At 33.5% G+C, this 11,187-nt stretch overlaps 1 protein-coding gene across 2 annotated transcripts in view; it reads left to right on the top strand.

The window, feature by feature from the left end:
* Positions 1 to 9,844, top strand: part of LOC124357012 (ATP-binding cassette sub-family C member 3-like) — a 69,545-nt gene extending 59,701 nt beyond the window's left edge. For both annotated transcript variants that reach the window (XM_046808383.1, XM_046808384.1), the window contains exons 29-31: positions 1,208 to 1,374; positions 6,242 to 6,436; positions 8,419 to 9,844. In XM_046808383.1, coding sequence (XP_046664339.1) covers positions 1,208 to 1,374; positions 6,242 to 6,436; positions 8,419 to 8,530 — 474 coding nt within the window. In that variant the 3' untranslated portion in view covers positions 8,531 to 9,844. The remainder of the gene's footprint in view (positions 1 to 1,207; positions 1,375 to 6,241; positions 6,437 to 8,418) is intronic.
* The last annotated feature ends 1,343 nt before the right edge of the window (positions 9,845 to 11,187 follow it).

Consider the following 11,187-nt stretch of genomic DNA (forward strand, 5'->3'; position numbering starts at 1 on the left):
CTTGTTATTATAATAATAACAGTTTAAAATGTGTGACGCCTTTGAAAATTCTGTGAGTTGTGAACTGCAGTCGGTAATACACTTTTTCTTGGATTTAATATAATAGGCCAATTGAGATTTATCGCCAACTCTATGAAGTTTATGGGAACGTTGTGATTACTGAATTGCAAAATCAAAATAGTCTATGGAGTTGGGGGCACACACTCTCCCAGCAGGAGGTAGGGTGTGACTACCTGGTTGACGTCTCAGGCGGCAGAGTTTTATAACACTGGCATTTCAAAACTAGTTTACTGCTATGATGAGTGCCTAAATTTGTATGGTGACTATATTGAAAAATAGTACTTTAGTGTTTTTTTTAAATGTATGCAATACAAATTTTTTTCTTAGTTTGTGTTTTGTTTATATGAAAAATATAATCTACTCTTTAGCCCTTGTATGATACCAAGAACCTAAATCGGTCTAAAATTAAAGTAAATTTGGTTATCCTTTTAATATTCCTTATAATATAATTGTACGTCATCTAAAGACTGATAGAAAGAAGCAAAGTGCTCTCTAAATTTTTATCACAGCCAATAATGTTTGTGATAATTCTGTCATATGTTTAGTAATGGTCAGTGGGTCCTTTGCACGGTCGCTGAACTGCATTCTGATCCACTTATCCACAATGATCTCTGCTCCGGTTTTTAACATTAATATCCCCCATATGCTAACATTAATATCCCCCATATGCTAACATTAATATTCTAATATGCTGTGTTTTATTAGAAGGTATCTGCGCCTTTCTGACAATAGGTACCGAAATACCTTCTTAATTTCATATTCATCTCTATTTTTCTCTTTCCTGTAAGTAGAATGTTTGTTTTTTAAGCTAATTGATTAAATTGGGTAAAAATCTTGCAATAATTATCATAAGTATATTGAAATTTTGCAGTAATTTAATTTTTTTTAACAAGACCATTATCGGTTTTACCTCTTGTGGATGGTATCACTGTGCAGTTTCTTCAATCATTGTTTTGTGCTCTTGTACTTTTATAAGTTTGCTGAGTTATTTAAGTAATGTTTGGTTAACCGGATATTAATGTGTATATATTAATGTGATTATATATATACTTATATATATAATATAATATATATATATATATATATATATATATATATATATATATATTACTGGTAGTTTATAACAAATTCTGGTGCCTGATATCAGGATCCAGTCCTGTTTTCCGGAACTCTGAGGATGAACCTGGACCCATTTGAAGTGTACAGTGACACAGAAGTGTGGGGTGCCCTACAACTGGCACACCTTAAAGATTTTGCTAAGAGTCTCCCTGCAGGTCTCAGCCACACCATCTCTGAAGGTGGAGACAACCTCAGGTACGTTTAGCTCTCTTTCCTTTCCATGCATTGATGCATTGGTATACAATTTAAATATTTTATATCATTTTACTATAAGACTTTGATTGGGTCACTTAAAGAACAATTAAATTTATATGTTATAAGAGATTTATCCTCATTTTAACCGCATTAGTCTCAAAATCCTCTTTGGACAATTTGGAGTCCATCTTTGGTAGCTCTGGGAATGAGAAGTTATATATACAGTAGTAGTGCACCTTTTTGCATCTTGGGTACAACCACATAGTAGAAAAACAAATGACAGTAATTGCTGAAATTCCAACTGTCTCCAATACTTTTACATACGAGGGCTGTTTTTTAAGTAAGGGCCGTTCTCCCGTACACGGTTGTAGTTCGCGTTCCTGCCGTAACAAGGGTGCGCCCCGCCTCCCGGCATTCCTAGCGAACAACTTCATGTCAGTTGCAGCTCTGTAGCTAACCTGTATGCATTACTGTGGATCTTTAAAATGTTTAAGATTATCGAATCACCCGCCACGTGTGAGATTCGGTCAGTGATACGATTTTTGACTGCAAGAAACATGTCGGCTGCTGACATTCACCGTCAGCTTTGTGAGGTGTATGGTGCCAAGGCAATGAGTGATGGTAAAGTGCGGAAATGGGTCCGAGAATTTAAAGATGGCCGCGAAAATGTCCACGATGAAGATCGCTCAGGCCGGCCATCTGTGATCACGGGAGATTTGGTTACTGCAGTTGACGCAAAAATTCATGAGGACCGACGGTTCAAAATAACCACTCTCTCTATGGAATTTCCTCAAGTGTCCAGGTCAGTACTGTACAAAATTGTGTCAGAAAACCTAAACTTTAAAAAATTGTGCTCAAGATGGGTACCCAAACTCCTCACTGAGGATCACAAAAAAAGAGATTAAGCAGTTCTTTGACTTTCTTGACCCGCTACGACGAGGAAGAAGACGACATGTTGAGTCGAATTGTCACAGGAGATGAAAAATGGGTATCCCATATCACTCCGGAATCAAAGCAACAGTCCATGGAATGGCAGCACACAACATCTCCAGTCAAAGTCAAAGCCAAGCAAACGCTGTCGCGGCGCAAAGTTATGGCAACTGTGTTCTGGGACAGGCGCGGTGTTTTGCTAGTGGACTTTATGCCGCAAGGAATGACGATTAACTCAGAAGCCTACTTCACAACCCCGGCCAGTCTCCGACGCGCCATTCAGAACAAAAGACGTGGCATGCTGACAAAGGGAATTCTGCTCCTCCACGACAATGCAAGACCTCACACCGCTGCTCAGACACAGGAAATGATCGACTCTTTTGGCTGGGAAGTTTTGAATCATCCGATTCACCTTGGCGGGAAGCGCTACAATGGCGACCTTCGTCGTCATTGTAGCGCTTCTTGACTTCTTCAAGTCAAGACGGCCGTGAACTCCTGGTTGTCAGAGCAGGCGGCAAATTTCTTTGAAGAGGGATTTCAAAACTTAGTTTTAAGATATTATGTGCCTTAACAAACAAGGCAACTATGTAGAAAAATAAAAAAAAGTATGTAGATTCTGAAAATAAATGTATTTTGAAAAAAATAATTGTTGTTTATTTAAAAAACAGCCCTCGTATCTCTATTAAGGTTGTTAGGCAATCATAACCAATACAAAATTTTATCCCTTTGAGTGCTGGGGTCATTCTCCAAAGTCATAAAGTGCCAGGCTATATTTCTTTATGTAGATACAACAATACATTTGGGAAAAGAACTATGTTACGTTATGAAAATATGTTATTTTTATAAAACTCTGTATAATTTTGTTAATAAAATGAACGTTATTACTATCCATCTAATTTTAATCCAGAATAAAAAATATTTAAAATGTGTAAAAAAATCATATTTTACTTTCTTGCAAAAAGTCGTGTTTGAACAAATTTATTCTGTAGTAAATATTTTCCAAGATTTTTTTCAAATATGTGATAAGAAAGGCAATAAAATGCAACCTTTATTTTTATATCATAAAAATTAACATAAAAATTAAATATAATATAGTAATTATATCACAAATAAAATATGATTTCAAAATACAAGGGTTTAAAAAACTCATTATGAAAAATTGCTAAATTAATTTTCATACTTGTATCATGAAGTTAAATAGTTTAGAAAGCATAATACATAAATGATGTAAGTATATGATATCAACTAGATATTTAACAATCTTTATACACAAAAAAGTTTTCTCCATTTTCTTATAAAATATGTCTGAATGAAGTCTTTTTATGTGTATATATATATATATATATATATATATATATATATATTTTAATTTTCTGTGCTCGTACTTTGTAAGAATATATAAAGGCAATAATCTTTATGTGTATAATTCTTTGAGAATTACAAATATATGTCAAACATGTATTACACAATTTTAAATCAGCATATATAATGTCGATTGTAATCAGTTTAAAATAAAACTTACATAAAATTTACAGGTTTAGGTTAAATTCCAAGTTCTCCAATTAAGAAATTCTTCAATCAAATAAAAGGGGTGAATTTTTTAAAAGCCACCTTTAAGCGATGTCTTGAAATTGCCTTATATCTTGATATCAGCGGATAGACAAACTTAGTCCCCATCTAAGAAGGTTTCTCTTCAAATCGGGCAGTATGGTGTTCTGGCAGAGCAAAGTTAGCAGCACGGTGGGTGTTGTATTCATGAATCTGGTCAAATTCTTTTTGTATGCTTACTGTATTGCTTCATAGACATAGACTGACACCACAGTAGGATTAGAGAGCTCTACAAAGGCTGTTCTACAACTATCTCTCGACTGAAGCCCTGCAAGAACTCTGATGCATTTCTTTTGTAAAACCAACAATCTTTGTGTATTTACTGTACTGGATCCACCCCATACCAGAATACTTTAATGAAAATGGGATTCAAAAAGTGTGTAGTATGCAATAGTTTCAGTAATAACATTACTTGACTTATTGTGTTCATTCTGGGTATAAGGTATAATTCTGAGCTCAGCTGCCCATGTAGATTGTCATTATGTCTATACCTTGTAAAGCCTGTGTCAATGGTAACTCCTAGATACTTTCCTTCTTCTGCTGTGTTGATGTTTGGTAAAACTCCCATATTATGTTTACGTTCTCCCATGACTATTTGACATTCGGTTTTCATTTACGGCAGTATTGTGCAGCTGTGTTCGATGCAATCTATGATTCCGGTATTTGTCACTAAGGATTAAAACCGTGTCATCTGCATACATAATACTGGATGCATATTCTGCTAGGTACTTGGGAAAGTCATTTGTAAAGAGGATAAACAATACAGAGCCTAAAAATGAATCTTGTGGAATGCCTCTTGAGATTGATAGCAGGCTAAATCTCACTATATGTTCTGTGCCTTTGTCTGTGTATTTTAAGTCAACTACTTCCTGTATGTCTGTCAGATACCAACTCAAAGAAATTTCCAGGATATCAAAAGCCATAAATTTGTTGAGAAGTTCTTTATGATCAAGGCAATCAAATGCTATACTGAAGTCTTGCAAAATTGATATGCTGGTATTGTCCTCCTCCAGTTGGTCGTAATACATTCCAGAAGACTTGTAACTGAAGATATTTTAGATCTATCTTTTGTGAAGACATGTTGTCGATAATTTAGTAGACTATTCTCAGTTAGATGGTAAACAAGTGTTTATAATGCAATTTTTTCTAAAACGTTTTATGTTGTCGGTATTACGATATTGGGCGGTAGTTGTTTATGTCAGAAGGGCTACCTTGCTTCAAGAAGGGTATTACTTTAGCAAAAATTGACATAGGATAGAAATTTTCCTTCCATGAATGACAAGTTTATCAAATAAATTAATGGTTCTTCAAGCTCGTCATTGCAATATTTAAGGAATCTAGAAGATAACTTTGTCAATTCCACATGATTATTTTGCAGTCAGATGGGCTATCACATCTTTTACTTTGTTGATTATAGTAGGATGTAATATCAGATGTGAAACATTATTTAGGGTCACAGGAGATATATTTGGTGTTTGTCTTGGAGTAGCTGATATAGCAATGTTGGCTGCAATGACAAAGGTAGTATTAAGATAATTGACAATTTTATTTGGCTATGAAATCCTTTCATTTATTGGTGTAAATCTTCCTATAAGTGATTTTTGGGTTTCCTTTTTCCATTTGTTACTGACCATACAATTTTTGTTTTGTTTTTAGAAGAATAAATCTTTTTAGCAATCTCTTGACAGCGTAATTCCTTAAGGTTTAAAGCATAAGCTTTCTTTTCATTGCAGTATCTTGCTTATGGATGTAAAGAAATGTTGACTTGTATCTATTGTAAATAAGAGACAATACAATTTTAAATAAGCAGTGTATACAACACATTGTTTTGTTATAAGAACAAACGTAGAATTTAATATAGAATGAAACATTACCAAGCACCAAGATGCATTTTTATGGTATATTTCAATATTTTAGAACATTATTAACATAGTAAAATGTTAAATACCATTGAAATACGAATTGTCACCAATGTCACAGTTCTCAAAGGATTAAGATGGTGACTGGTCAAAATGTTATTTCGGTAGTTTGAGACTTGTGAGCAATTTCAAACAGACTTGAACTTGTATTATATTGCTATTGAAACTTTAAAAAAAAAAATTGAAGTGTCATAAATATATTAACATGCAAAAGCCGTAGAAGATGATACATCATACAATCAGATTTGTACAAATCAACCTTCAAAACTAATAATGAGTCTTCAGTGTGATATTTCATATGACAACTACATGTGAAATCTGTTTTTATTCTGAATGCTCTAAAGGATATTTTAATATGAAATGTAATTTTTAAGTTTGCCCTAAATTGAGATTGATTTTTATTTTTTTAGTGTTGGCCAACGACAGTTGGTATGCCTGGCTCGAGCACTGCTGCGGAAGACTCAGGTATTGATCCTGGATGAGGCCACCGCTGCCATCGACTTAGAAACTGATGACTTGATACAGCAAACAATACGCAAAGAGTTCCAGAACTGTACAGTGCTCACAATAGCTCACAGACTCAACACCATCTTGGACTCTGACAGGTGAGTACCTGGTATACCGTGGGAGTAGATGACAATACAGTTAACGTTGAATTTAAATAAATAAATAAAAATACCTTTATTTCTTAAGCATAGATAACTGTTTTTCAGAATAATTTGCGTCATGACTACTTTATAACTACTTATCAACTAAATAACAATAACATACATTACAACACACAAACTAAAACAAAGATTTCAAAAACAGTTAAAACATTATAAATTAAATATTTTAAGGCAAGTCAAATATAGAAATGAGTTATATCAATAAAATATATAAAAGTTCTAAAACCTACAAACTAATATAACAAAATCACTACTTAATATGCAAATCCTTTATTAACATCTTAGTTGTTGCTGTTGTATAATATTTTCATTTTATTTTTAAACATGCTAACAACATAAGACTATGGCGTCAGGGAGGTCATTATACAAGGTCGGGCCAAAGTAGGTGAAACTTTTCCTCCCGACCTCAAGCCGCACTTGAGGAAAATGAAGCTTTCTGTCTTGGCGGGTGCTCCTTTGAGTGATCTCTTCCCAATATGACAGTTTGTGTCCAAGACCACAGAGGCTCTCCAAGACATAATCTTTGTGAGTCATGCAGTTTGTCAGGACCTTGCATACGTCTTCCATTGGGGCCATCCCGACTTTCTCTCTAAAGGAAGATACATGTTCCTGCCGATTCAGGCAAAAAATGAACCTAACGGCCGAGTTTTGCACTTTTTGAATTCTACAAGCATCCCCCCCTGAGATACTTTTTCCGTATGCAGGGTAGCAGTAGTAAAACACTGACAATATAAGTGACTGCATGATTTGCAGCTTTGCGGACTCTAGAAGCATATTTCTAAATCCATACAGACCTCTCAGTCTACCCAAGGCACGCTGTGTAGCATATGTTACGTGGTCACTAAAAGTGAGGCCTGAATCCAGTATGACTCCCAAAGTTTTTACTTTGTCACACACTGCCAGATAGTTAGTGCATGTGGTATAATCTCCAAATATAAGACTTAGTACACCTTAAGGCTTGACTTAATAATAGAAGTATGTAATGGGTTCTAAATTGAGTTTGGAATTAGACTCCATCAACAGCAGGCTGCTGTTCACAATGATTTATATTTCACATGCCAGAAAAGAAAATTATACTAACAATCTTTAATACCTTGTAAACAAGAAAAACCAGATAATCATTTTCTTTTCTTGTTTAAAAATGATGTTAAAAAGAATTTAAGTTAAAAGTAAATTTTTTATTTTGTGGCGTATGTATAGTAATAAAAGTGATTTATTGTATATTATGCCTATAATTGTTTCTTGTACTTTATATTTTATTAGGTGGTTTTTATATTTTTATAAATATTTAAAATGTGTTTTACAATATTTTAATTTACAAATATTATATGAAATTACCACATTATTGTGCAGTTTAGTTTTCTATACAAACATTTTAAATATAAAAATCACGATTAAGAGTCATGAATCATAAGTAATAAAAAATACATATTGTATTGAGTAAAAAAGTGTTGTTTTTTTTAAATTTGATAAGAGTTGCTTCAAACCCTTATAGAGACGTACAGTTGTTGCTGTCCCTATACAGAATTGTACTAACCAGTGTATTATGTAAAGTTTTAAATTTAAAAATAAGAATATGCATGTGTTGTAGTTTTTCTACTACTCTTAATGGTATGGACTTTCTATTTGATATTTATGAAATAGATAACAAATGTCTGTTTTACAAAATTGTACCCTCATATTTTTTTATGAAACAATTATTTTTCAGATTTATTATTTGTAACAATTGTTTTACCGTGATGTATAGAAACTATTATTTGTAAGCCTATAATGAGTATTTTATAAATTGATTTAGTAACCCTCTGAAAGATTGAAAATAGCCTGATACTTTGGAAAAAAATATCTCCTATTCCAGAGTAATTGTAATAGCGTTTAGAGGATAGATTTTTCTAAAGTTTGTTTACTTATGTTTTTTCCAGAGTCGTTGTCCTTGATAAGGGAATGATCAAAGAATTCGATTCACCAGCAAAACTTCTGAAGAGTGACAGTTCAACCTTCTACAGCATGGCAAAGGATGCTGGGCTTGTATAACAAGCAGATTTAGTAATATTACATGTATTGTTTTCGTATTTGCCATTTTGTTCCTTAAATCTGTACCACTTTTTTATATTAGATGAAGCTCTCTACAGTCATTGTCTTAGGTACAGAATAGATAAAGCAATGACTATACAATAAAACTACAGTCAACTCTTGATTGTCTGTGGTAATCAACGACAAGCCTTCCATGGTTAAACTAAAAACATGATTACAACAAAGGGAACCATTAACAATGTTAAACTAATAACCTAAATGCTAAATAAAATGGTTTTTGGTTACCTTACCTAATAAGGTACCTAATAATTTGTAATCCATTTATATTGTCTATTTAGTTGAGAATAAAAACAAGTTACACAATTTAGTACCCATAAAAATTAATGAACTATTTACAATTTAACTGATGAGTTATGATCACTTATTAATTCATTGAAAGAAACCAAACATTGTTTTTTGTGTTTTTTCAGCGGCTTCTTCCTTATTACAGGTGAATGTAAGTTCCGCGAAACAAGTTTATTACAAAGCAAACTGTCTTCCTGCCCCTCCAAATAATCTACCAAATACTAAATGTGATTTATTGCTGCTCTGTGGGAGACCTTGGGCTCAGCCTGCGAACCTTCTTCTCCCTCCTCACACCCTTCACCATCACTTTCACTATCAACAATTTCCGTCTCTCAATTTCATCATCTTTCTTTTCGAAGGCCGGAAAGTCTATGTCAATATTTAACCATTAATTGACATTTAACAACAGTTTCATGACTATGTAAGTTGAATAATGGGTGGAGTGAAGGATGTTTCCAGGGAAAACAAAGGGGGAGTCTAAAAATAGCCGTAGTCAAAACACTTGCTAGTGAATAGGCAGACGCACAGTGGCCGCTGCACAGGCTACAGTGTCTGTCTCTGTGTTATTACGACTGTCCTTTTTATTCACTACACTGCATAATTTTAAACATTATCTCACCTTTTAACTTTAAATGCTGCATGGCGGTTCTTTATCTAATATTTCCGATTGGTATTAAAACTTAATTTAAATCAATTTTTTACCCTGATTAATCTGCAACGCAGTTGTTCCGCTCCCAGAAAATCAGGATTTGACTGTATTTTGTATTTGATTATAGTACTCCTATTTAAGATAAGAAAGAATGAACAGTGTTGAACATCACAATTAATTGATCAGGAAGATTTAAACTTTGTGCCTTACTTTGTGATATTTACATTCCTGTAAAAGTCTGTTTATATTCTGTTATCCCTGTATGTATGCTTACATTTTTATATGTACATATAATTTTGTTAATAAACTATACCATTTTATCTGTGTCTCTGTTTTTACCTGAGATAAATTTATATAACATACCTGACTAGACAGGATGTTTCAGAGTTCTTGTCAAGTGAATTTTGAGTTTAACTACAGTGCACCTGTCACAAATCTTGATTCCTAGAAACTGGAATCTTGTTCGTCTTAGTCTTAAGAGGTCCACAATAAAGTTGGCAACGAAGAAGCTCAAAATTAACACTGTACATAGTTTTGACATCAAAGACACCTAGACTACAAAATATAGTATAATCTTATTGATCATCAGATGCAGAATTGAGTGCACTACGATGTTTTAGGCACGATCTCTAAGCACGGTGGAGCAAGCGAGTTTTTTTACACATTATGTAGGATGGGAAGGGTTGATTCAATGTGATGTTGAGTTCAGCTCCAGTTCACCTTCCTATATTATGTAGTCTAGGTGTTTCTGATATCGAAACGTGGTGCAGATTTAATTTCCAGCTTCTTCGTCATGAACTGTTTTTGGATCTCTTCAGACGATCATCAATCCAGATTTCAGTAGCCACATCTGTAACAGCATCATATTCTAGGCGCTGCACTAAGAGAAATTCTATGGTTATAGTAAACTTATTTGTAACTACAGTTAGATTTTTAAGTCTTTATGTTTGTAGGTGTCTTTTATTCAAACATATATTTTTTAAACCCTTTATTTAAAACATAAATTTACCAAAATTTGCTTGGATGTCAACATTAATAATGTTTATTTAAAATTGTATAATGAAAATTTTATATTAATTCAAGATGGTGGCCATTGACAAATTTGGACCCATCTAGAGCTGAATTATAATTGCTATGCACACACAATTAAAAGGGGTTGTGCTTAATTTTTTTAATGTATATGTTACCTTAAACTAAGGTTCATATTGCACATGATCATTCTGTAGCATATTATACCCTTTATATATATATATGTATATAAATATATAAATTTTATACATAATCACTTATTGTCACCTTCAATATACACTCATTCTCTACCCCACAATGCTCTATGTGAATTTTCCATTGTTAAAAATAGTGCTGGAAGTCATTTTCTGTCAGCTGTCAGGGCACGTGCTGCTTTCTCAATTACAGCGTCCACAGACTCAAATCTTGTCCCTTTTAATGCAGATTTTACCTTAGGGAACAGGTAGAATTCCTATTATGCAAGATCTGGTGAATAAGGTGGATTTTCTAACACTGGGATGCTGTACTTGGCTAGGAAGCTTGTGACAGATAACGTGGAATGATCTGGTACATTGTCTTGGTGGAGAACTCATGATTTGTCCTTCCACATTTTGGGGTGATTTTTCTTTACTCTTTGATGTAGTTTAGAAAGTAC

The sequence above is a fragment of the Homalodisca vitripennis genome, chromosome 3, assembly GCF_021130785.1.
Source record: "Homalodisca vitripennis isolate AUS2020 chromosome 3, UT_GWSS_2.1, whole genome shotgun sequence".
Lineage (NCBI taxonomy): Eukaryota > Metazoa > Arthropoda > Insecta > Hemiptera > Cicadellidae > Homalodisca > Homalodisca vitripennis.